Source organism: Hemiscyllium ocellatum, chromosome 4 (assembly GCF_020745735.1).
Source record: "Hemiscyllium ocellatum isolate sHemOce1 chromosome 4, sHemOce1.pat.X.cur, whole genome shotgun sequence".
Lineage (NCBI taxonomy): Eukaryota > Metazoa > Chordata > Chondrichthyes > Orectolobiformes > Hemiscylliidae > Hemiscyllium > Hemiscyllium ocellatum.
The window spans coordinates 112,449,540-112,475,292 of record NC_083404.1 but is presented as its reverse complement, the minus strand read 5'-3'; the positions used below and the strand labels follow the sequence as shown (position 1 = coordinate 112,475,292).

The following is a 25,753-nucleotide window of genomic DNA, read 5'->3' as shown; positions in this document are numbered from 1 at the left end:
TTAACTGAAGTGAGTAACTTCATATTTATTCACTTTATACTCCATGTTCTTATCATTCTTTTAATCTGTCCCAGTTCACTTTTAGCCTCTCTGCATCCTCGTCACAACTTACTTTCCCACTTTGTGTCAATTCCATTTTCTACTCACCTTTGTAAACAAACACAACGAAAGGAGAAAATAACATACAGATTATTGGAGAAAAGGGCTGGAACTCTGACCAAGAGCATTGCCTTAAAATATTAACTATAATTCTTTCATGCACATTACCTGATCTAATAAGAGGCTACATTGTTTTCTGGTTTCATGTCAGATTTGCATGGAATTTTAATTTTATTGTGTCAATCATTGGAGGTTCTGAAATGTTTCTAATCAATCCGAAGTCCCCACCTGCTTCAAGAAGACCACCATCATCTTAGTATCCAAGAAAGCACATGCAACATGCCTTAATGCCCAGTTGCTCTGACCTCCATAATCATGAAGTGCTTTGAGAGATTATTCATGGTCCATATCCACTCTAGCCTCCCAGCCTGCCTCAATCCTCTGCAATTGGTCTCCTGGTGAAACAGGTCCACAGCAGATGCCATTTTCCTGGTCCTACACTCATCCTTGGAATAGCTGGATGACAAGGGCACCCATATCAGGCTCCTATTCATCAACTACAGTTCCACCCTTAACACCATAATCCCTACCAGGCTAATCTCAAAACTCTGAGACCTATGTCCCGGCTCCCACTTCTGTAACTGGATCCTCAGCTCCCTGACCCACAGACTGCAATCAATGAAGATAGACAACTGCACCTTCTTCACGATAACCCACAACACTGGTGCCCTGCGAGGATGGGTTCTCAGTCCACAATGGTCCAGTCACGACTGTGTGGCCAAATTCTATACGAACACCATCTACAAATTTGCTGAAGACACCATCGTGGGAGGACAGATATCAAATAACAATGTTTGATATCCTGTATTGGTACAAGAAGGAGATAGAGGGCTTGGTGTTGTGGTACATTGATAACAATCTCTCTCTCAATTTCAGCAAAACGTAATAACTAATCATTGACTTCAGGAAGAAATGAGGAGGACATGCCTCATCAACGGAGCTGAAGTGGAGCGGGTCGAAAGCATCAAGTTCCTAGAAGTGACGATAACCAACAATCTCTCCTGGGCCTCCTATGTAGATGCAATAGTCAAGAAGGCACAATAACATCTCTTCTTCCTCAGGTGGCTTAGGAAATTCAGCATGGCCATAAGGACCCTCACCAACGTTTACAGGTGCACCAGAGAAAGCATTTTATCCAGGTGCGTAATGGCCTGGTATGGCAACTGTTCTGCTCAAGGCTGTAAGGAATTATAGAAAGTTGTGTACACAGTGCAGAACATTATGGAAGCCAACCTTCAATCTATGGACTCCACTGATCCTTCTCATTGCAACAGAAAGGCTGCCAACATCTTCAAAGACCCCTCACAGGCCAGAAGTGCTCTCCCAATCTTTTCCATTAGGCAGAAAATGCAGAGGCTTGAACACACTCACCAACAGTTCAGAACAGCTTCTTCCCTGTCATTATCAGACTGCTGAATGGATTTCTCTGACTTCAAATAATGTTGATTTTGCGAATGTTGATCTCGCCAATGTTGATCTTGCTTTGTACACCTCTTATTATTATTAATATCAAAGATCATTTGAAGAATACTAATTGATCTGGCCCACGTCCCTTCCCATAAAAAAAGTTCATTCAATGGAGGGAGAAGGGATGGAAAATAGGGAGATAAAGAGAGAATTTTGTAGGGAATATGATCAGGTCACCATATTGTGGAAGAGAAATTTTACTTACCCACCACCTCTGTTTTGTATTTGCTGTTGTCATACTCAGCTCCACATACTTCCACTTCAACAAATGGACAAACAATGCTCCTTCCATTCTTGGGCAAATGTCGTGCTCCCAAGATCTGTCAGTTTAAGAGAATTAAGTCACTAAGGATGCACAGCCACAAATTCTCATGTATTCTTTCTTACAAATAGTGAGGATGTCGAATTTATATATCAGAGTCAAAAAACTGCAGATGCTGGAATCCAAAGTAGACTGGCAGAAGGATGGAAGAAGGCAGAAAGCTAGCCATCATCAGGAGGTCGGGAAGTCAATGTTTTGGGTATAACCCATCTTCAGGAATGGAAGAGGTGTAGGGGAAGCTACATATAAACAGGGGGGAAAGGGTTAAGGGTGGGGAGAGGGTCGGAATGGTGAGGTGGTGATAGGTGAATACAGGTGGTGGGTACGACCTGGTAGGTTGACAGGAGGAATGAATCTGATTAGTAGCTGGAAGAAAAGGTTATTTGGAGGGATGGAAGAGAGGAGGCTGGCCTGGAAAGGGAGTTGGGGGATAGGTGAGATGGTTATTTGAAGTTAGAGAATTCAATATTGAGTCCTCTGGGCTGCAGGCTGATGATGAAGGTGTTGTTTCTCCAATTTGCAGTCTGATTCACTGTGGGAATGGAGGAGACTGAGGCTGGACATGTTGGAGACATACTGGGAAGGGGAATTAGAATGGGCTGTGACCGGGAGGACAGGCTGGTCCTTACGGGCCCTGGCTGAGATACTCAACGAAATGTGCTCTAAGTTTATTTTTGGTCTCATCAATTAGAGAATTTATCACCTTATAAATTGCCCATTCCCAAATAATTGATTCAGTCATCAGTGTAGAAACCTAGTGGGAAACCAAGTCATTTCAGTCTGTATTGGGACAGCATTAATGTTGCTGCAAGTTACAGTATGTCAGGGCTAAGCAAGTGTCAAAACCAGAGATCCACCATTCAGGGATTCCAGCTGGCACAGGAGCATGGCTAGATAATGCACCATCATAGATTTGATGAATGGCCAAAGAATCAAACAGCAGATGAAAGAAATCCTTTCCTGCAGCAAATTGATCTGATCTGGAATGCATTGCCTGAATAATAATTTCCACAAGGTCTATATTTGAAATGGAAAACAAATATTGCAGAGATATGAGCAAACAGCAGGGTTGTTGGACTAATTAAGTAACTCCTTCAAAGAGCCAGCCGAGCCACAATGGTTCTTTTCTGTGATTGTTTTCTGAATTTGAGGTAGATGGAGAACAGTCAGTTCCTATAGAATAGAACAAAAATGTCTGCATTGTTAAGGAAGAACAAGAGTCTATCTTGCTGCCTCAGTGATACAGTGATGTTCAGATTCCAATTCATGAGCTACCTGCTATGGTTTATCGATTGTCCTGATTGTGTACACAGTAGGTACACAAGTTGAACCCAGATTTGTCTCTGAGCCTCTCCGTATCTCACTGGCTCTCTGTCTCTCTCTGTCTCTGTCTCTGTCTCGGTCTCGGTCTCTGTCTCTCTCTCACACGCACACACACACATACACACACAGTGTCTGTCTCTCTCTCTCTCTCTCTCGCTATATACCTGTTATTGAATAGCGACCAGTCACATAAATCTGGAGCTGGCTCTCACCAGCCCTAAGGACAAGCTCCAACCAATCCAGTGTTGGTTCTTCAGCAGATACAAGCACAAAACTGAAGGGTAGGGGAAGAGAAGTTTATGTAGCTGTGCAGTGTGTGATACATTGGTAAGTCAAAACTGGTGCAGCACACAAAGCAAGTAGATATCACTTACTGTGGCTTAATGCTGCATTGAGGTACCCTTAGCAACCTCAGCCATTTTGTTGTGGTGAGACATTGGGTTGAAGTAGAAATTGAGGCTAAAGGAGCAATCAGTCATATATATTTCTGAGGATGGTATATGAGAAAGATCACCTGTGGTGTCTAGGCAAACCTGAACAAACAGGGAAGAATACACAGAAAATGCACAAACATCTCCTTTCACTCTGTTAATCCTACTTCTGATGAGTTTGGGAAACAATATTCCAAATTTGCTGGGGTAGAATGGCAATGTAAAAATGTTCTTTAAAAGGTGTTCTTCTTAAGTCTGCAGTTGAAGAATGTTGATACAAAACAAACTAATTGCCTATTTCTTAAGATTCAGGCCTGGATTATTTTAAATAATTTAAACTGTCAGTCAGAAGAGTTTGGGTGGCCAATAGCTTGCAGGTACGTGACAGGGAGGGAGTTTAGGTTGGTCACATATAGGTGGGAAGAGCTTGCAAGCTTCTTTGTTGAAAGACAATCATACATTTTGGTTCCACAAAGGAAATTTTCATCCTCATCATGGAGGACCTTCGTTATCTCAACAGAAACAGCAAACCTGTTTTTACTTAATGAGCAAAGTGTGTGGTGTTTCTATGTGCAAGCCCCAGGTAAATTAACATCAGGATCCATGTGAATTTACAAATAATACATCAGGTTCCAATTCCAGCAGGGACCAAAACCAGCAGCATTACATTCAGTGTAATGGAGATGGAAATTGAATCGCTCCATTTTCCCTGCTCCCACTCCATTCCTACCCATCATAAAGAGTTAAAATTCCTACTCATAGTTTTCAAATTAATCAGGTGTCTTGCGATAAAAAAAAGTGGCTGCCACTTGCCTGAAGCTGCACTGTGATTGGTTCCACACCCTTGAGAGTGTTCTTGTCAAAAGGGTCAAAGTTCTCATCTCTCATGATGTCAGGGTGCATGACATAGCCACTCTTTCCATTCATTGTGAAAATCGCCTGGTTCAGCTGCATTGGTTTATCTACAGAGAAAAGGTATTTCAAAGTTCTTTCAGATTTAAAGTTAACATCCTCTTTATAATGTCAATTACTCTCCTACACAGCTCCCAGTACTTACGTGTATCTATTTTCTTTAGCTGGAGAATTCTCTGTCTAATGTTGGAGCTCCACAAGTACTGATACTGATTTTCACAGCTGAAAAGCAAGAAAGTATCCATTTCCATGTACACTTTCTCACGTTTTCAGCTATGGAAAGTTAACCTTAAGTGAGAGCTCATATTCATAAATTGCGAGTTTCGCAGTAGAATTCTTTGAAGTCCTCACTGACAACTGAAGACAGTCTCACAAAGTGTTATGAATCACAATGGGGAAGAGATGCCTAATTAATTCAATTGTCTTCCTAGCTGAGGAGCACTAAACTCAAGCATTATATCCCTAATACCCAACACATCTGAGATGAGCTCATTCAGCTCATGTCAAACTTAGCTAATCATTGGATCAACTCAATGAGCTTTTCTACGTATGGCTCCAATCCACATTTAGTAAAGGAGCCATCAGGGGATTTTCTCATATGTATGATGTATCTGTAAAATATAAAGGACAAGTGTAAGTGTAACATATGCATGATGGTAGACAAAGTAATTCGCTAATGTACCAAGCCAGATAGGCAATGGTTGAGTCATTTTTCATTGATGCTACATTGTTTCTGTAATTATTGTTCAATTCAGCAGAGGGTGGTGCAGGCCAATATTTATGCTGAGTTGTGCTGATAACAGCAATAATAATAACTACCCTAACACAGGAAAAAAACACGTTTCACAGTAAAGATTGTCAAATGTGGTAGGATACATTCCTGGAGATTGCATAATATGTCTTTCTACTGCCCTCACACTATTACTATTGGGGTCACCCAGAACATAGAGCAGCACTCCTTTTTTTAGCAATCACAAATGGAATATTCTCTGGATGATTTTCCTATTTAAAACATGTATTAATTCCCATGTCCAGTAGCCTTATAGTTAATAAGCAAAATTATTCAAGTGCTGCCTTTGGGTTAGTTTCAGGCAGGCATTTAATACATAGACATTCCAGGCAATCCTAAATAGATGCATTCATGAAGATGTAAAGAAACATGGATGCTGAATCATCAAAGGAAATGATTAGCAGGACTGATCAAAATCTTGATTGAAGAATTATATTTTAAAGAGATGTTTATGATATTGCAGTTGGTTGAATGTGGGGTTGGAAACATTATTGGATTTGGAAACAATTTGAATTTGAACAGAACAGTGAGGCTATGAACACTGAAATAAGTTGCAAGATTAGTATACAAAGATAATGAGTGTAGAGTGAAAATTGAAACTTTGATCTTTCCAATGTTTATCTGATCATAGTGTATCTGATCATTGATGTCAGACAGGTGACCTGACAACATAGTACTGTAGTAGCAAAGCCGTTAATCAAAATTGTGAAAACATAGGGTGTCATCATGCTGAATGTGGAAGATCCTTTACTCTGCATGTTCTAAAAACACCCTTGCTGATATTCTGGCCTTCAGTAAGTGTGCCTTGTGGTTAGATCACATGACAAAGCAAACTAAGAAGCATATCAATACAGTATTGCATTTCTATCTAAATAGCCCCCTCCCCTCACGCTGTTTCTCAGCTGACTTCGCATGTTTTATCCTGTTTGTCCATCAATGTGGTCTGTGAAACACTGTAAATCTCTTCTGACATTTTAGGGTCACTCGTCCAAACTGTTATCTTGCTTCTGCTGAGTAGAGTGACTTCAGCATCGAGTATAATCTCTGGAATTCCTGATCCTCAATCTTGCTATTGCATAGGGCTTTCAGGTAAATTGGTCGTCTTGGGATGAGTATCATTCCATTAGAGAGACTCAACATTACCTTTGAGAGTTTTACTTTTGGATCATCATCAGGTGATCTCAAGAAGTCAGCATCATAATGCTGTGGGAAGCATTGGTATCTATCTGGTGGTTCATGTTTGTTTGGTTGTCTTATTAAGGGGTGGTAGGTATAGGACAGATGTTAGGGGTAGATTCTTTACTCAGCGAGTCGTGAGTTCATGGAATGCCCTGCCAGTAACAGTGGTGGACTCTCCCTCTTTATGGACATTTAAACAGGCATTGGATAGGCATATGGAGGAAAGTGGGCTAGTGTAGGTTAGGTGGGCTTGGATTGGCACAACATCGAGGGCCGAAGGGCCTGTTCTGCACTGTATTTTTCTATGTTCTATGTTCTATGTTATTCTGCTGTTTTCATCACAAAAGTTACAAACCATTTATCTCCTTTAGGCATGAGTTGCCAATCTGCTCTATAAAGTAGATTGAATCAGCTGAATCTTTGTCTGACATCTCTTTCTAGTGCCTATGCTTGATTTTTCAGAATTGATGTCCAACATCTCTGTAGCAATTGGCATTTTAGACTTTACAGACTTGTTTGTCTTCCTAGCTAAATGCTTTTGTGCAAATCCGTTTAGCTTTTTGGAGTTAAAAACTTTTTTTTCCATGCTGGACATTCTTTATTTGATGACCTTTTGTAACTTGTCCTTTGGCCTTGATCTTTCCCGGAATCCTAGTAGCACACAAATCCACCAACACTCTCAAACAAAAACTAACAAACTTAAAAGACCCAGTACAACCCATGGACAAAACCAACGCCATTCTACAAAATTCCATGCAAGGACTACCACAAACACTACAGGACAAACAGGAAGAAAGTTAGCCACCAGGATACATGAACACCAGCTAGCCACAAAAAGACGCAATGCTCTCTCCTCATAGCCCTACACACGGATGAAAAAAACCACCATTTCGACTGGGACTTGTTGGGCCGAAGGGCCTGTTTCCACACTGTAAGTAATCTAATCTAATGTACATGAAACAATTTATGCTCACTTGGGTTCAAACTATGCCATCTTGACTTTCAAAATTTCTGATCTTTTTCTGTTCTTCAGAGAGATTTAGTGTGGAATACACTTTGTATCACTCTGTCCACAAAAATATATTTATTTATAACTTCTCTGGTTTGTTAACTAAATTTTGTTGCTTTGCCATAACAAAATAACTGTCAGTTCAGTGTCATATCACCTTTCATTTCAACTGAATTCAAGAAAGGAAGGTTTATAGCCATCATGTTTCTCATCCAGTGAGCCAGCTTCAGCTTCCTGCTTTGCTTCCTTTTCCTTTGTGGTGCCTTTCAATATCTAGTGGCAGTTTGCAGCAGCTCTGAACCTTTCTGTCTTCTTCTTTCAGTAGCTGAGTTCCTATGACCATTCTTTAACTCTCAATCTTAGCTCCACTTCTGACACCATGCTATGAGTTCAAGGGAGTACACCCTTGCTTGAACTGTCTCTTTACTAGAACTTCGTTTAGATGGCTGCCCATACTGAGTATGCCTTGTGGTATAGTTCACATGACTACAGCAAGCCAGGAAGCAGACTAGTTTGTAGAGGTTTGCAAATGGATTAGTCACTGCTTTGTGATTTTTACCAGGAACTGAGCTAAGTGGAAGGTGTAAAATGGCTTATTAAGCACCTTTCATACCACTGGTATCCATACTACAGAAAAACCGCACCATGTCACAATGCTGCATCCAGTGTTCCAGTAAACAGTGGACCTGGACTGCTTCTGATTTCTATTACACAAAACTACCTATAACCTTCAGGAGCCCACTGGCAATACAACATTGTAAACATGTACTTTTTAAATATTCTTGCAAAGAGTCAACACAAACTCGAGCTCCATAACTTGCTTCTAATTTGGTAATTCCTATGGGTCTATCAAAGGGTTTTAACATCTTATACAGTTTTACAACTAATTTTGATTGATTTTGAACTTTTTGAACTTTGCAATTTTGTTTGAAGAGTGGTGCATCATGAAGTTGATGAATTTGAACTATGGATATTTTTGAATCACTTAGTTTAAACTCTACTTGAACAAAACCCAAATCCAATAACACACCAAGGCTGCTTGTCACCAATGGCCCTGCTTCCTGAGTGATTGTAACTTGTTCCCTTGCTTGCCAGTGGTGAGTTTACCTGGTGTCTGGAAGTTGAGTGCTACCAGCTGGCTGCCACAGATCCACATTGGCAGTGGGTCGTAGTTGGAGGAATCCAAGCGTTGTCCCTTTGGATAGACGCGGCTCAGCTGCCTGTGGTTATACTGAAGAAACTTCTTGCCTTTACTCTTGTTGGCATACTTTTCTGCCTTTGTTTCAGGGAAGGACGACATGTCTCGGTAACAGGCCTTGTCTGTTCCAATCTCTGCAGAAGAGGCAACACCAGGTCAGAAAGAAACAACAATACACAGATGGCTAGTACAGCTAATGGAATGCATCCAAGAGGAATTAAACACCAGAGTAAGGATGTTATGCTTCAGTTATAGCAAGACCACATCGCTAATACAATGTAATGTTTTGGTCTCCTTGTGGAGGGAAAGATGTAAATATGTTGAAGATGGTTCCAAGTTTACTAGATTGAGATTTACTGCAATGTGGGCTTGTCTAATAAGGAAAGGTTGGACAGACTAGGTCTTTTTTCCACTGGACTTTAGAAGAGTGAAGAGTAACTTGATTGAATTTTCTAAGATCCTGAATGGAATTGACAAGGTGGATACGGAAAAGATGTTTCTTCTTTTTGGTGAGTCTGGAACTAGAGGACACTGTTTAAACATTAGGGGTTGCCCCTTCAGGACAGAAATGAGGAGAAATGTTTTTATCTCAGAGGATTGCGCAACTTTGAAACTCTCTGCCTCAGTGGGCAATGAAAATGTAGTCATTGAACATTACAAAGCCGAGGCAGATAAACTCTTATGAGATAAGGGGTAGATCAGAACATGGAATTCGATACACAAAAAGATCAGCCATAATCTTGTTGAATGGTGGGACAGGTTTTGGGGACAGAATGGTGTATTGATGTCCTCAATGATATCCTGACCTTCTTGGCACTTAATAACTCCTACTATGGATTATATAACACAGAGAATGTTTTACTAATGGGCCAGGGATTTCTTTGGAGCTTCTCGCATTCCAGATCCGAAATTTTGGTGCTTTGTGAGACACTAGCACTGTTTCCCAAAAAGATACCTTAGGGGAGTAAGGATGGCTTTGTAAAAATTCTGCATCATCCGGGCTGGAGATTTGTTCTTGTTTAACAAGAGCTCTGAAGGAGCTGGAAATTTTCTTTTCAGGTACCCAGGCCTAGATTGTCACATTATCAGATGTACCCTCTCCAAAATCATTTTGGGGCTGCAGATATAGAAGTCCTGGCCCCAATTCCGACAGATTTTTTTTTCACTGATTGTGGGACAGGAAGGGAGACTGAACTCATACGTGGGGAGTCCTGCATCCATCTGATTGACTGGTAGCTTTGTAATCCCAGCAGCACCAAAAGAGTATGGTCACTGCATTGTTCTGATGTCTGGAGTCTGGATATCTTCAATAGAAGAGGGGTAAAACGGTGCTGTTGTAAGCTAATAAACACTTATTGGCTAATTCCACTATTTCGAATTTGGACTGATGCAGGACTTTGTCAGAACCTTCCTCTCTGGGTTGCAGCTACATATGATTTAGCATCATCTGTTATTACTGATGATACACTAAAACAAATTAACTTAATAGCTATTAGCCTCTCCGATGACTGATGAACTGCTGGGATTACAAGCAATCCTGAGGGAGAGGTGAAGATGTCTTCTGGGCTTCAGGTAGGCAGTAAGGGAATAGAGAAGAGCAAAAGGCAGATACCATCAGAGTGAAGGGTTAGGTTACCAACAGGGTAGCTCCCAAGATAGATATCCTACCTTTCTGCTCAAGAGCCTATACTATCAAAGATTTTCCACTTTCCCTCTGACTCCATTCACAGACCAGAAAATTGTTGCAAAGTCATAATGTGGCCCTTAGTGGGGTAGTTAATTGTTCAGCTCAATGGGTTTAAGGCAGTTGATGCTTTCCCACCTTCTGTAAGATGGAGTGTTGGTGCGAGGTAGATGGAAAATGGTGGACTGACTACCCATTTTACTTTATGTGCACTCTATCTAAAAAACTGCAAGCAAGGATATAACATTCATCCCATGGTAAAATATCTGAAAACTATAGTACAAACGATCTACACATCTCAGTGTGCTTTAATAATGAGATAAGGCAGGAGCCTGACATAATCCAATGGTGACAATTTAATTTGAGGACGGCAGTAACTCAACAAAATAAATTGCAAGAAAATACAATTACAGGAGATCAAATGTTTCCAATCTGAATGACTAAATGAATTGAGTAAAACTTACTTTCTTCATCAAATGGCACAGGACGACAATAGACAACCAACTCTGATAATTCTAGTGCAATCTTCTTCCGTCTCTCCATTATTTTTCCTTCTTGCATCTGTTACAGTGAGAAGCAGATACTTAACACAATTGTGGGTTCAGTCTCACTACACCATCACCCCCTTCTGAAAAATTAAGATGGACACTAAATATCAACTCTTCCAGCAATGACCACATCCTGAGAATGAAAAGCAAATTTTATTTTGTTTGTTTTGGAGATGCTGATATTGGACTGGGATGTACGAAGCTAATAGTCACACAACACAAGTTTATAGTCCAACAGGTTTATTTGGAAGCATTGGCTTTCGGAACCATGCTCCATCAGGTGGTTGTGGAGTATAAGATCGTAAGACACAGAATTTATAGCAAAAGTTGACAGTGTGATGTAACCGAAATTGTATATTGAAAAAGACCTGGATTATTTGTTAAATCTGTCATCTTTTAGAATGAACATGTTGAGTTCAGTTCTTTAATACATAAATCACAGAATGTTTTTAAAAAAGTTACATTCTCAAGTGAACTGTAACAATTGGTGTCATGTCGGCCTAGATAATGAATTTAAGGTGTGAGCCCTGTGTGAGACTGGGGGTCTGTGCCTGCACACAATGTGTCCTTGCAGCAGAATTGCAATGAAAGGTTCCTTTGCAATCCTAATTGCAGCATAGCAGGGCAGAGGTAATGTGCCATGATAATGCGAAGAAGTTGGAATGAATCTGGACCTGGTACATGGGTCTGCTGCCCTTGAAATGTGCACTCTGACTTTCATATTGGGTATTCTCAATGTCTACTTTGTCCAGTATGTGGGAGAATGGGAAATGGCATATTAATAAGGCGAGATTAAATTGTATGAGGGTGATAATCGATGTAAATAAACCTCTTACTGCTCACTAGTGAAAATTTTATTTCAAGGTCAGGGACTTGCTTAGAAAACATGATTTATTCATCTTGGAGTTGAGAAGGGCCTCGCTAGACATCTCGTGTGAGTCTCCCAAATTTCCCACCATAAACCACATTGTTCAGTGTCTGACAGCACTACCCCCCACCCAGAACTTTTGGAGGGTGCTGCTGCTAGATAAGGCTAGAGAGATTGACAGAGGAGCAATCATGGAGGGCTTGGACATATGTAAGTCATTGAGAAGAATAGTATCAGGACTTAATATAGGGTAAACTGTTCCCAGTCTGACTGGATCAGCTACTTCCTTAATCAAACCTTAATCAAATAGCTACTGGATTAAATTCATTAAAAGTGCATTCTGCTGCTGGAGAAAAAAAGTCACCATTACCAATTAGGTGAAAGTGAGTACTGCAGATGGTGGAGATTAGCGTCAAGAGTGTGGTGCTGGAAAAGTACAGCAGGTCAGGCATCATCTAAGGAGCAGGAGAATTGACGTTTTGGGCAAAAGCCCTTCATCAGGAAAGGTCTTCCTGATGAAGGGCTTTTGACTGAAATGTCGATTTCCCTGCTGCTTGGAGGCTGCCTGACCTACAGTGCTTTTCCAGCATCACACTCTCGACCATTACCAATTAAGCCTAATTTGTTGCATACACCTCCTTCAAGAATTGGGTAAAGAAACTGAAAGCATTTGTTTTCTGTTTTCTGCGCTTGAGAGCTTAATTGTGCCTACACCTCCTAATGGTTATTATCTCACACTTACCCTAGCATCTGCATTCTGTGTCGCCTCTCGGATCTTTGCAGCCCAATCATTCAGATCCTCCTGACTATCTGCAGCCACATCCAACATCTGCACTGGGTGGGACATTTGTTGGGAATGGATGGTAAACACATAAGGCTTGCTTCCTTTCCCTTCCTTCTGGATAACTGCCAAGTGAACACAATTACAGTCACTTCATAAAGCATCCAATACATTTTTCAATCAGGAAATTGGCACTGGCTTGATGGGTGGGGAAGAAATTGGAGGAGCCGGGGATTGATTGCTACTCTGTGAGGTTGGACCTAACAGGAGGAAGTTTCTGAGTCCAAAGAGATTCAGAAGTTAAGTTTGAAATCGATAACTTATTGGTTTCTTAGTGTACTTCTCAAGGCTTCAAAAGGATGTTGTCGACTTTCTTTTGTACATTCTTCCTCTTTCCCTGATCACCCTCAAATGCTGCACGACCTCTACTCCCCACATAGGCAGGTCTAATCTCATAAATTCCTTCTTGTGACCTCTGGCCTAATTTCTGCTCCAACTGGGCAGTCAAGCAGTGGATTTCGTATGTTTTCTGAGGGACTGTGGGAACATTTATGCCAATGAACTTGCCCCTTTAAGAAACACGTTCCTAGGTTTGTTACACATTGTGCATTAGCAAGGCATCTCTGATCAGAGGTTTGACTTTTTTAGAATATGGAAATCCTATAATACAGTTCATACAGAAAGTTGTAACTTGCAAATTAACATCAATACTTGGACTTCTGTACTTTTTTTTAGAACAATTGTGTTCCCACATATGAAGGAAGGATTAAAGTGCAGGCCTGTTCAGGAAATATGTCCTCGATGGAAAAATAAGCATCATTTTTGCTAAATTCTATCAACATGATTCACTGCCAAAACCTCTCTTATACCTGGGAAGAATCCCAGCTGGAAGACAAAGGCAATAGCATGGGAAAACCACATCCTCCAAGATCCCCTCAGGTCACACACTATCCCAACCTGAATGCATTAGTTGGTTGTCCATTGTTCACTGAATCAAAATTTTGGCACTCATTAGCCTAAATTACTTTCACCCACAGACTGCAGTAGTTCAACAAGAATGTTCAGAATATATCAAGGACATTAGGCTTGGGAAGTCGATGTTTGCACCCAAAGAATAAATATTGTAATAAAATGTTGATTTCCTTAAAGGCAGTATTCTGTCCAAACAAAGTGATTTAATCGTTTAAACAGGTATGTTAGTAATAAATGTTTGGTCTGTGTAAGTAGTAGAAATAGTCAATATTAGGTTACCAACTAACAGTTAATTAAAGAGCCAGTAGTGTTGTACTTGTTTCAAGAGTAGTCTTGTTTACCAGTCTGGCCAATCTGATTTGTCCTGCTTGTAGTAAATTGGCCAAGTCCTTCCTGCATGACCTTGAAGATAGACTTTATTGACAAGACGTATTGATTGATTAGTTGTAAATCATGTCTATCTATTTTTCTTAATGCTGGTTTGGATATCAAACAACAGTGAGATAAGACTGTGACAGTTGCATGAGTCTTTTCAGCTCTGGTGAGATAGAGACCTGGTGAGATAGAGGGTTGAAGGAATTCTCATACACAAAAGCTTTCATCAAGGAATCGTGCTTTAAGTCTTAGAAATTAGCACAGAAACATGCAAGAGCTCTGGGACTTGGTTTTAGAACTAATATTCCAATACTGTGAGCATTCTGTCTATTGATCCATTTTAGTCTGTGATTTTTCTGTTCTCTTAATAGACACTAATTAGTAGCTGCTCATTTCTTATTCCATGTACAAAGTCACAGCCATCAATCAAACTATTTTCACTGACCTACCTTGGCATACAATTTACAGGTTTGAACTCTTTTTGTTTAATGCCAACCTAATGCCTGCTCTTCCTCTGACTCTAAACCTCGAACACAGCTGACCACATATGGCTGGGTCTCCAGCAAACTTGACACCACAATCTAGATCTTCTCCACTATACCTCTCTATCTCTTCCTTAAGTTATCTGTAAGATACATCCTGAACAGATTTCTGTTTAAATATCGCCTTAGGGTCCTGTAAATCCATCTGAGTGGACAGAAGACTTACATCTGAAAGATGAAACCTTTGAAAATGCAGCACTCCCTCAGAAGTACCAGCCTAGGTTAGATATTTAAGCCTCTGGAGTTAGATTCAAATCCATAACCTTCTGATTCAAAGGCAAATGTGCAATCACTGAACCATGTCTGACATTAAAGGAAATCCTTCCAAATGGGACTGTGGTATTCCAAATTGGCTTTAGACATATTGCTGGGGAAGTATCTAGGGAACTCTGCTGGGGATTGCTATGCTGCAACTGGCCTATGAGTGCTTAGCAAATAACTTTAATTCATATGGATATTTATAGCATCAAAGGAGGTCACTTAGCTTGTTAACACCTTTGTTTGCTAGTTTATTTGTAAAGATATTTGCAATCTGTTTCTTTCTGTACTGCTATAGCATTGTCATGGACACCTATGAATTTAGTAAACAGTGCACTCAAAGTTGGTCATTGGTCATTTTCAGTTGCTTATTATAATACAAAATTTAATAGAAAACAAGAATAATATAAGGGAGCATACGATTTTGCAAGACTCCTCACCGACATGACATGTTGGAACATCAATAAATCCTTTGAGGAAACTTCCCAGTGGACTGTTTTCCACAGACTGCAGATACAGAAGAAATCATACAAGTTACAAAATCATACCTCTATCTAGACAATTTCAGATAGCTCCATATGTATACAGTTATAAAAGTTGATCCTCAGTATCCATCACACATAAGTGTCATACTGCCACGTGCAAATTTCTGAGACTTGTTTAAAAAGAGAAGGGCGATTTATTTCCAATCTGCAAACAGATACTGAACATTGAGTGTCAAAGCAAAAGGTCATAGAATCAGCAAGTGACCAGCTCCCACTGTCTCAGCATTGGCAATCTGTAACCTTTGGGTGGATTTTCTTTTCCTTCTTCCATGGAATATTAGCATCGCTAACAAAGTCAATGTTTATTGTCCTTAAAAACACTGAAAAAACTGCGGATGCTGAAAATCAAAAGTATGGAAATTGCTGGCAAAACATTACAGGTCTGACAGCAACTGAATTCTGAACCTGGACACTGGACCTGAAATGTTAATGATGATTTCTGTGCACAGATGCTGCCAGACCTGTTGAGTTTTTCAAGCAATTATTCTTGTTTTTGTTCATTGCCCATCCCTATTTTTCTTTAAGAGTGTGGCTCGAACTGTTCACTTGAACTGCTACAGTCCATGTGATGTAGATATACCCAAATTGTTGTTTGAGGGGAATTGCCTTTCCCTTTTCTCACTGCAGCAAGGCTGAGGTTCAGAGGTCAGTTTATGGGGAACTGCATGGACAGTGCCTCACTGCAGAGTTACTGCATTCCATTGCAGAGTTACTGAGGGAGTATGTGCAACCTAAGGAAGACCCAAGTGAATCCTCCTCTCCAAAGTGTCTACTTTAGATCCATTAAATTGACAGAATTGTCCCAGTAAGTGCGGAAGCACTAGGAAGATAAAGGAAGTGGCAAACTAACAAGGATCAAATTAAAAGGATGGACTTTGCAAGATGAAGTTTTAAGTAGTTTTGTTTGACAATAAGTCCATTCTCTTATTCTGGAACCTTCCTTCCCTTTCTCTCCCAGATATTTCTCAGATTAAATAGGAGTGTCACTCCTGGAATAATGCAGTCTTACAGCTCAGGAGGCCATTCAGCTAATGGTACATATGCCAGCCCTTTGAAAAACTGTCTAATTCAATCCACTTCCTCCATAATCCTGCAAATCTTTGTTTTCAAGTACATATTCTATTCCCATGTGAACGTTTGCACTGAATCTGTTTTCACCATCCTTTCTGGTTGAGCATCTTAGAACATATTAACACACCAATTTTTTTAAAATTCTCTCCTTCCTTGTTTTTTTTGCCAAATTAAATCAGCATCCTTTACTTAATGATCCTCTTTTCAGTATTAACATTTTTTTCTCAATCTACTCCATCAAGTTTCAGACTTGTCTCTCAAATTTCTTCTTGCCCTCCTTTGTTCTAAGGTGAACAATCCTAGCTTCTCTGGAGTGTCCAGACAACTTAAAGACCTTTTGTTGATTCCATTCTATAAATCTCCTTTGCATCCTCTGGATGGCCCCTTGACTTCTTCAAGCCCTGCTTCCAGGATGAAATATACTCCCGCTGAGGACTAAAAGATATCAAACTATTGCTCACCGCTTCATCCTGTTCAGGGACAAGTGTGTTGGTTATCTCCTCCACATAGTTTGCTGGAAACCACAGCTGTTTTTTACCTCCATAGTCTCCTCGCCACCTGAGGGAGGGGTTGGGGTAAGAGGTATTCAGGATGAGGAAAGTACAACTAATAAAAAACAGGAAATAAACTATCTTTGATAATATTTCCACTTTTTCTGTCACTTTCTGTTTTAAGTTGTTTTATTCTGCTCTTGGCTTTTCATTTACTGTTCACTATCATCATTTAGCAGTATTGTAGCAATAAGCCATTGATATACCATACAGAAGAAAAGACAGAGACATTGCTCTACCACATTCTTCACTTCTCTTTGCTGACTTCTTGTAGTTTGACCAATTCATCATCTGATATTTTCCACTTTCAATCTTTAGATACAAAGGCTCACGCTCCCATCTTTCATGTTTATTTTGCAACATGTCAAGTTCTTTTCCTTGATTTCCCCACTTAATTTTTTGTTCTCCACATTTATAATCCCAGTTAATATCGAAACCTATGTTGTTAAAATTTCAATCTTGAACAGTAATCTGTTGCTAAAGTGAACTCACCATCCACCATCTTGCTTGTCAACATTGTGGATCAGAGCCTGTTTACAGAAGGATAGCTCATCCTCTCTCTGCGCTTTGTAATCATACAGTGCTTTGACTGTGCACTAGAAGAGAGCAGAGTTAGGGTTTCACTAAAATGGGATATTATTACATAATCATTCAGGAATGGACAATATTGTCCTAATTTTTGCTTTGATTTTTAATATACTTTTCAGGTTTCAGTCTAGGGAATGGCTAGGAGACCTGTTTTACCCTCAGCCCTTTCGTCAGTGGTAGGTACCCAACAGACTGCACCTCAGAAAGCAGATGCCATAACTTGTATCAAGTTGGAAAGCAAGCTATCCAAGCCAGTCTAGAGGTTCTTTTCATATGTGTTCATGGGGTGAGGGCATTCCTGTCAAGGCCAGTATCTATTGTCCATTGTTAATTGTTCAGTTAAGAATCAACAGTATTGGTCTGGGTCTGGAATCACATGCTTACCAGATCAGGTAAGAATGGCAGATTTCCTTTCCTAAAGGACATCAGTGAACCAGATGGATTTTATAAAATTTGACAATAGTCATGTTCACCATTAGGTCAGCTTTCATTTTTCCCAATATTTATTTATCATTTGCCATGTTGGAATTTTAACTCATATACCCTAGAACGTTAACCTAGGGTTCTGGATTGCTACTCTTTGTGCCATTCCCAGTACACCATAGCTCCCCCCGTAGGATTACATTGAGTTGTACTTTCTGTTCCATCAGAACAGTCTCTGAATAACACCACCAACAACAATATTTGCACATTCCACACTGGCAATTGAGTGAAATTGCCAAATTGGTCCCTAATTTTTTTTCTTGCCCACGAGGAATTGTATTAAGATGGCGGCAAATTTACTTTGCTCCTCAAAATCAATACAGAAAGGAAATTTTCATCTCAGTAGCCTGCACTAATATGCACCCAAGAGGTGAATGGACAGCATTACAGCTGTTGCAACACCGAGCCCCATAAGCCAAGATACTGTTTCATCTCCAACATACCCTTGCAGTTGGCATCTTATTGGCTTCAACATAAAAATGAGGCGTCCGTACTTCATAAAGTGCTCCATAATCCAGTTCCTGAAGGCAAAGTAATCAGTAATCAGTGAAGAACAGAGTATGATGAGTGAATCTCTACAACAGGAATAACAGCAACTAAATATTGAGTTGGGGATTATTATTTATTTTGAAAAATAATGTTAATTTTTTTCAACCATTTTGGTCTTTTCTAAATCTTACTCTTTATAGAAGGAGTGACTAGACTGTTTATTCTTAGGTCCGTGACCAAATTTAGCTATGGTTGGGTATGTGATTGGGCTCCTGCTAGTTGTCCACCTATTCCTCCTTCCAAAGGAAAGACAACTTTTACTAAATTAACATTTGTTTAACAAACTTTAACGATAAAAAAAAGGATCTAGCAGTTATATAAGATCTTTTGCCGATACTTGATGTACCATAATACTGAACAGTGAATGAAATAATTTAGAAATGTCATCGCTATTGTAGTACAGACAATGTGGCAACACAGTAAGTTCCCACAAACAGCCAGTGATGTTAGCCAGATAACCTATTTTCGTGATATTAGATAATGGATAAATTCAGGCCAGGGATTGAGGATGACCTTCATTTTGCTATAAATTAGTGCAAGGGATTGCCAACATCAATTTGAAAGGGTACAATGGGTTTTTGCATAATTTCTCAGCTTATAGCTTGTGGCACTTGAGCAGCACTAGTATTGACAATGAAGAATTTCTTGGCTACTGAGCTGGGAAGTCAGCCTAGAGTACAGGAGTACTCTGACATCTCTGGAGTGGGTTTGTTGCTGCTGAGGCATTTATGTTTGGTGCAGAGTGAGTGGAGAGGTTATGGGGCAGTGGGGTGCACATCAGTGGCCTTATAGTAAAGGTCATTGGAGGAAATGTCCTAGTCATGAAGGCTTTCCGGGTAGATATCTGGATTTCGAGAGTATTTAAAAATACTTTCTGGATCCACCACATTCTTGTCTGACAAGATCCTTGGCTAATCTGGCTAAAAGTGGTTAAATTTCACAACAGAATGACAATAGGTCCTCAGCATCATCAGTGCATTTAAAGCTAGAGCTGTTTTTCTGGCATAAGCTTGACTATGCACTCAATTTCCAGATCCAGGTAAAGCAGGAAGTGGGCGGGTTGGAGAAAACAGATTTCTGACGCTTTCACCCTCCAATCCTAACCACCCCTTGACAGATTTCTCCCGTTCATTCAATTAAGGTTCAATGCAATTACAATGGGAGGATCATGGTGGATATCTGAAGCACATCTGAGCAGAGCTGCTTCTCCTTCCTGTGACCCATCTGTTTCTCATACAAGTATCCAAAAGTAAATAACTCAAAAATGAAATGTGAAGCAATGAAGCCTCCACTCGCTCACTTACTGTTGTACCCATCTTCTCCAAAGTTTCCTCGTTGATTGGGTACCGCAGTTTCATTTTACGATACAGAGGGTGCTTTTCATAATAATTCACCAGGTCCACTAGGCTCTCAAATTCTGCTGAGCTTCCGAGCATGAAGAGACGGCCCTCCTGTTGGATCCGGCAGTGTTTAATTTTCCCCTCCGCCCTGGAAATCAAGAATTGTTTTATATGCAAAACTAGAAATCTATTTTCACAGTGATTAGTGGATGAAGAACCAAATTCCCAAGGGACCTACAACCCTGTGAATTAATTTATTGACTTCTTCTTGAATAAATCTTCATATTTCCCTTCTTTTGATCATTCTGACACCTGCCAGTGCCAGGACTACAATATTTTCCCATTTTTGGGTTCTTGGTGAGTGTGGGGCACCCCAGATCGGGTTTGCTCAGGTTACATGCATGACAAAGCTCCCTCTCTTCAGATTCCAATTGCATGTATCCAGCTCAAACCCAGAGAATGCCTCCTAATTGACATAATATTTTTAGATTCATCACATCAACTATGGAATGGCTGCTTTGAGTGAGATCATCAAACTTGACCTGATTTGGAGCAGTTCTGGTTACTGAACTGAGAAAGCCTATTACAATCTTTCCAATCAATAGGTTTGATTTACCCTAACACTAAGCCATTGGTCTGGACTGGATATGAACTTAGATCTTGAATTAAAATGCAAACAGGTAATGCTAACAGGATCAATAAAATTTTTCTCTTGTTAATGTTCATAGTTTTCCTCTGCAAGAGCAGTTGGTCTACTCATTATTTGAGCCCATGACCCATGTAAAATAAAAGGATCATTTGTGAAATTTGTGTTGTGTAATTCCGGAGGGAGCTTAAAAATGTGTTGCTGGAAAAGTGCAGCAGGTCAGGCAGCATCAAAGGAACAGGAGAATCGACGTTTTGGGCATAAGCCCTTCTTCAGGAATGAGGAGTGTATGCCAAGCAGGCTAAGATAAAAGGTAGGGAGGAGGGACTTGGGGGAGGTTTTGGGAATACGATAAGTGGAAGGAGGTTAAGGTGAGGGTGATAGGCCGGAGAGGGGGTGGTGGCGGAGAGGTCGGGAAGAAGACTGCAGGTCAAGAAGGCGATGCTGAGCCTGAGGGTTGGGACTGAGAAAAGGTGAGGGGAGGGGAAATGAGAAAGCTGGAGAAATCTGCATTCATCCCTTGTGGTTGGAGGGCTCCTAGGCGGAAGATGAGGTGCTCTTCCTCCGGGCTTCATGTTGCCATGGTCTGGCAATGGAGGAGGCCAAGGACCTGCATGTCCTTGGCAGAGTGGGAGGGGGAGTTAAAGTGTTCAGCCACAGGGCGGTTGGGTTGGTTGGTGTGGGTGTCCCAGAGGTGTTCTCTGAAACGTTCCGCAAATAGGCGGCCTGTCTCCCCAATGTATAGGAGGCCACATTGGGTGCAGCGGATACAGGAAATGATGTGTGTGGAGGCAGGTGAACTTCTGACAGATATGGAAGGATCCCTTGGGACCTTGGAGGGAAGTGAGGGGGGAGGTGTGGGCGCAAGTTTTGCATTTCTTGCGGTTGCAGGGGAAGGTGCCAGGAATGGAGTTTGAATTGGTGGGGGGTGTGGATCTGATGAGGGAGTCGCGGAAGGAGTGGTCTTTCCAGAATGCTGATAGGAGTGGGGAGGAAAATATATCCTTTATGGTGGGGTCTGTTTGGAGGTGGCGGAAATGACGAAGGATAATACGATGTATCTGGAGGTTGGTGGGGTGGTAGGTGAGGACCAGTGGGGTTCTGTCCTGGTGGCGATTGGAGAGGCGGGGTTCAAGGGTGGAGGAGCAGAAAGTGGAGGAGATGTGGTGGAGAGCATCGTCAACCATGTTAAGATTAGATTAGACTTTACAGTGTGGAAACAGGCCCTTCGGCCCAACAAGTCCACACCGACCTGCCAAAGCGCAACCCACCCATGCCCCTACATTTACCCCTTACCTAACACTATGGGCAATTTACCATGGCCAATTCACCTGACCCGCACATCTTTGGACTGTGGGAGGAAACCGGAGCACCCGGAGGAAACCCACGCAGACACGGGGAGAACGTGCAAACTCCACACAGTCAGTCGCCTGAGTCGGGAATTGAACCCGGTTCTCAGGCACTGTGAGGCAGCAGTGCTAACCACTGTGCCACCGTGCTGCCCCTCATGTCTGAGGGGAAATTGCGGTCTTTGAAGAAGGAGGCCATCTGGGTTGTTCGGTATTGGAATTGGTCCTCCTGGGAGCAGATGCGGCGAAGGCGAAGGAATTGGGAATATGGGATGGTGTTTTTACAGGGGGCAGGATGGGAGGAGGTGTAATCTAGGTAGCAGTGGGAGTCAGTCGGTTTATAGTAAACGTCCGTGTTGAGTCGGTCATCTGAGATAGATGGAGAGGTCTAGGAAGGGGAGGGAGGAGTCTGAGATGGTCCAGGTAAATTTGAGGTCAGGCTGGAAGGTGTTAGTAAAGTGGATGAACTGTTCAACCTCCTTGTGGGAGCACGAGATAGCGCCGATACAGACATCGATGTAGTGGAGGAAAAGGTGGGGGGGGGGGGGGGGGGTTGTGCCAGTGTAGCTGCGAAAGATGGACTGTTCCACATATCCAACGAAAAGGCAGGCATAGCTGGGGCCCATGCGGGTGCCCATGGCTACTCCTTTAGTTTGGAGAAAGTGGGAGGATTGGAAAGAGAAGTTGTTCAGAGTGAGGACCAGTTCAGTCAGTCGAAGGAGGGTGTCAGTGGAAGGGTACTGGTTCGTTTGGCGGGAAAGGAAGAAGGAGGGCTTTGAGGCCTTCGTGATGGGGGATGAAGGTGTATAGGGACTGGATGTCCATGGTGAAGATAAGGCGTTGGAAGCTGGGGAAGCGAAAATCATGGAGGAGGTGGAGGGTATGGGTGGTGTCCCGAATGTAGGTGGTGAGTTCTTGGACTAAGGGAGACAGGACCGTGTCAAGGTATGCGGAGATGAGTTCGGTGGGGCAGGAGCAGGCTGAGACAATGGGTCGGCCGGGGCAGTCAGGTTTGTGGATTTTGAGCAGGAGGGAGAAACGAGCGGTGCGGGGCTGTGGGACTATGAGGTTGGAGGCGGTGGATGGGAGATGTGTAATTCAGTCATAACATTTGCGATCACTCACCGGAAGGATATGGCATATGAGTTGAATTCATTTCGTTTGCGCACTAAGAAGGCTCCATCCCGTGGTACTCTCATGAGCATGTGCTCAGCCTGTAGTCGTGTCAGGTTGGCATGGTACCACCTAAAGGAAAACAGAGCCTTGTAATCATATTCCAAAAGTTACTATCACCAAAGCATTTCTTGATTTAATTCACATTTTCTCTTGCTCTTGTTGCATGCTGTTACCTTAAACTGATTCGCAAATCAACAAAATACACAAAAAGAAGCAACACGTTTTGCCAAAGGAGTACTTTGTGAAGTTCCTGTGACAACATGCATAGCAGACCAAGGAAAGCATCAACAGTCTTTGGTTTCTTAGTTTAAAAAGCTGAGATGAATGCATTTGAGGTAACACTCACTCTTTACTTTCATGAGCATTTGGTTGTGGTACTGGGTCAGTCAATCTCATCTCAAATTCATTACAACGCAGTGGAACCTCCCGGTAATGGCTGATCAAGGTATAGAGGCTGTCAAAGACCAGGTTATCAGTCAGGTAGAACTTGGTGGTGCCAGCTTCTTGGCGTGAATGGATGCGGCAATGTTGAACTCTCCCTGATCTCCTGTGAAAAGGGGAGTTTCTAAATCAGACCAAAATCAACTGATTGTGAAGAACAAGTAAAATTGATATAAAGAAAGCAAGTTCCCTGGACCTTGTCTTTATAAATCATTTGTCGCTAAGGATATCACCCCTAAATGCACAATGGAGCGGCATGGTGGCACAGTGGTTAGCACTGCTGCCTCACAGGACCAGAGACCCGGGTTCAATCCCAGCCTCAGGCGACTGTCTGTGTGGGGTTTGCACATCCTCCCCGTGTCAGCGTGGGTTTCCTCCGGGGGACTCCAGAGTCCTCCCGCAGGCCAGGTGAATTGACCATGTTAAATTGCCTGTAGTGATAGGTGCATTAGTCAGAGGGAAATTGGTCTGGGTAGGTTACTCTTCAATGGATCATTGTGAACTGATTGGGCCGAAGGGCCTGTTTCCACACTGGAGGGAATCTAACTTAATGCAATGAAGGTTTTCCTCCAAGATTTCACTTTCTGTAAACTCGTTATACTAAATAAAAACCAAAACAACTGCAGATGCTGTAAATCAGAGACAAACATAGAAATTGCTGGTAAAGCTCAGCAGATCTGGCAGCATCTGTGGAGAGAAATCAGAATTATTGTTTCAGGTCCAGTGACCCTTTCTCAGACCCTTCTGAAGAACAGTCACTCAACCTGAAACAATAACTCTGATTTCTCTCCACAGATACTGCCAGACCTGCTGAGCTTTACCAGCAATTTCTATTTTTAAACTCCGTTTACTGTTTGATTAAGCTTGTCTAATCACATTTCCTTGTACAGTGATTGATTGCTTTATCCTGTATGTGGACTTATGAGTCAAATGAGTGGCTCCTCATTCATAGACAGAAAATTTTAGTCAGAGAACTTTGATTATAGTATATTAAAACTTCTGTAAAGGTTTACGATGTTTAAAGTTTAGTAAATTTTATCATAAATTTATCTTATGAATCAGGACATACAGAACCTGCTAAAAACCATCAGATCAGACCAGGAGACCCACTCAAATATAAGGAATCCAAGTGTGACCTTCGCAGAGCTATGAAGGCAGCCAAGGGCCAATACCAATCTAAATTAGAGACCCAGACAGACACCCGGTGACTATGGCAAGGACTGAATGACATCACAGGTTCTAGAAAGAGACAGTGCGAGATAACAGACGAAAGCATATCTCTCCCAGATCGTCTCAACGCCTTCTATGCTCGCTTTGAACAGAATTTCGGCGGAGAGGTAACACCTATTCCGACAAGTCCTGAAGAACCTATCCCAACAATCACTGCATCAGAGGTTAGATCAGTTTTCGTTCATATGAATCCAAGGAAAGCGATGGGACTAGATGGAGTACCAGGCCGTGCACTCAGAGCATGCGCACATCATCTGGCAGAGGTCTTCTTGGATATCTTCAACCTTTCCCTGCAGCAGGCCATTATTCCTGCCTGTTTCAAGAGGGCTAACATCATCCCTGTGCTCAGAAGGCTCATGCAGCATGTCCCAATGCCTACCGCCCAGTGGCCCTAACTTCGGTGGGTCATGAAGTGCTTTGAAAGGCTGGTCATGGTATTAATCAACTCCAGCCTCCCCACTATTCTTGAACCACTCCAATTTGCCAATCGGACCAACAGATCCATGCCAGATGCCATATTGCTTGCCCTTCACTCCTCCCTAGAACATCTTGACACCAAGAACAGCTACGTAAGAATCCTACTCATTGACTACAGTTCAGCCTTCAACACTATTATTCCCTCGAGACTGATTACTAAACTTAGTAATTTCGGACTAAACCCCATTCTCTGCAACTGGATCCTCAGTTTCATGGGCCACAGGCCACAATCAGTGAAGACTGGGGACAATATTTCATCCTCACAAACACTCAACACTGGAGCCCCCCAGGGGTGCATACTCAGCCCCCTATTGTACTCACTGTATACCAATGACTGCGTTGCCAAATACCAGACAAATGCAATTTACGACAAATGCAATTTACAAGTTCGCTGATGACACCACCGTAGTCGGTCGAATCTCAGATGGCAACGAAACAGAATACAGATGGAAGGTGAAAGACCTGAAAAAATGGTACATTGAAAACAGC

General features: G+C 41.8%; 1 protein-coding gene across 2 annotated transcripts in view; it reads right to left on the bottom strand.

Moving 5' to 3' along the window:
- LOC132815071 (1-phosphatidylinositol 4,5-bisphosphate phosphodiesterase gamma-1-like) overlaps nt 1–25,753 on the bottom strand; it is a 203,018-nt gene that overhangs the window by 25,873 nt on the left and 151,392 nt on the right. For both annotated transcript variants that reach the window (XM_060823772.1, XM_060823773.1), the window contains exons 17-28: nt 23,463–23,663; nt 23,066–23,185; nt 19,910–20,093; nt 18,500–18,577; nt 17,478–17,581; nt 16,896–16,992; nt 15,259–15,325; nt 12,633–12,796; nt 10,939–11,035; nt 8,700–8,924; nt 4,516–4,664; nt 1,832–1,946 (exon numbers count right to left, since the gene is read on the bottom strand). In XM_060823772.1, coding sequence (XP_060679755.1) covers nt 1,832–1,946; nt 4,516–4,664; nt 8,700–8,924; nt 10,939–11,035; nt 12,633–12,796; nt 15,259–15,325; nt 16,896–16,992; nt 17,478–17,581; nt 18,500–18,577; nt 19,910–20,093; nt 23,066–23,185; nt 23,463–23,663 — 1,601 coding nt within the window. The remainder of the gene's footprint in view (nt 1–1,831; nt 1,947–4,515; nt 4,665–8,699; nt 8,925–10,938; nt 11,036–12,632; nt 12,797–15,258; nt 15,326–16,895; nt 16,993–17,477; nt 17,582–18,499; nt 18,578–19,909; nt 20,094–23,065; nt 23,186–23,462; nt 23,664–25,753) is intronic.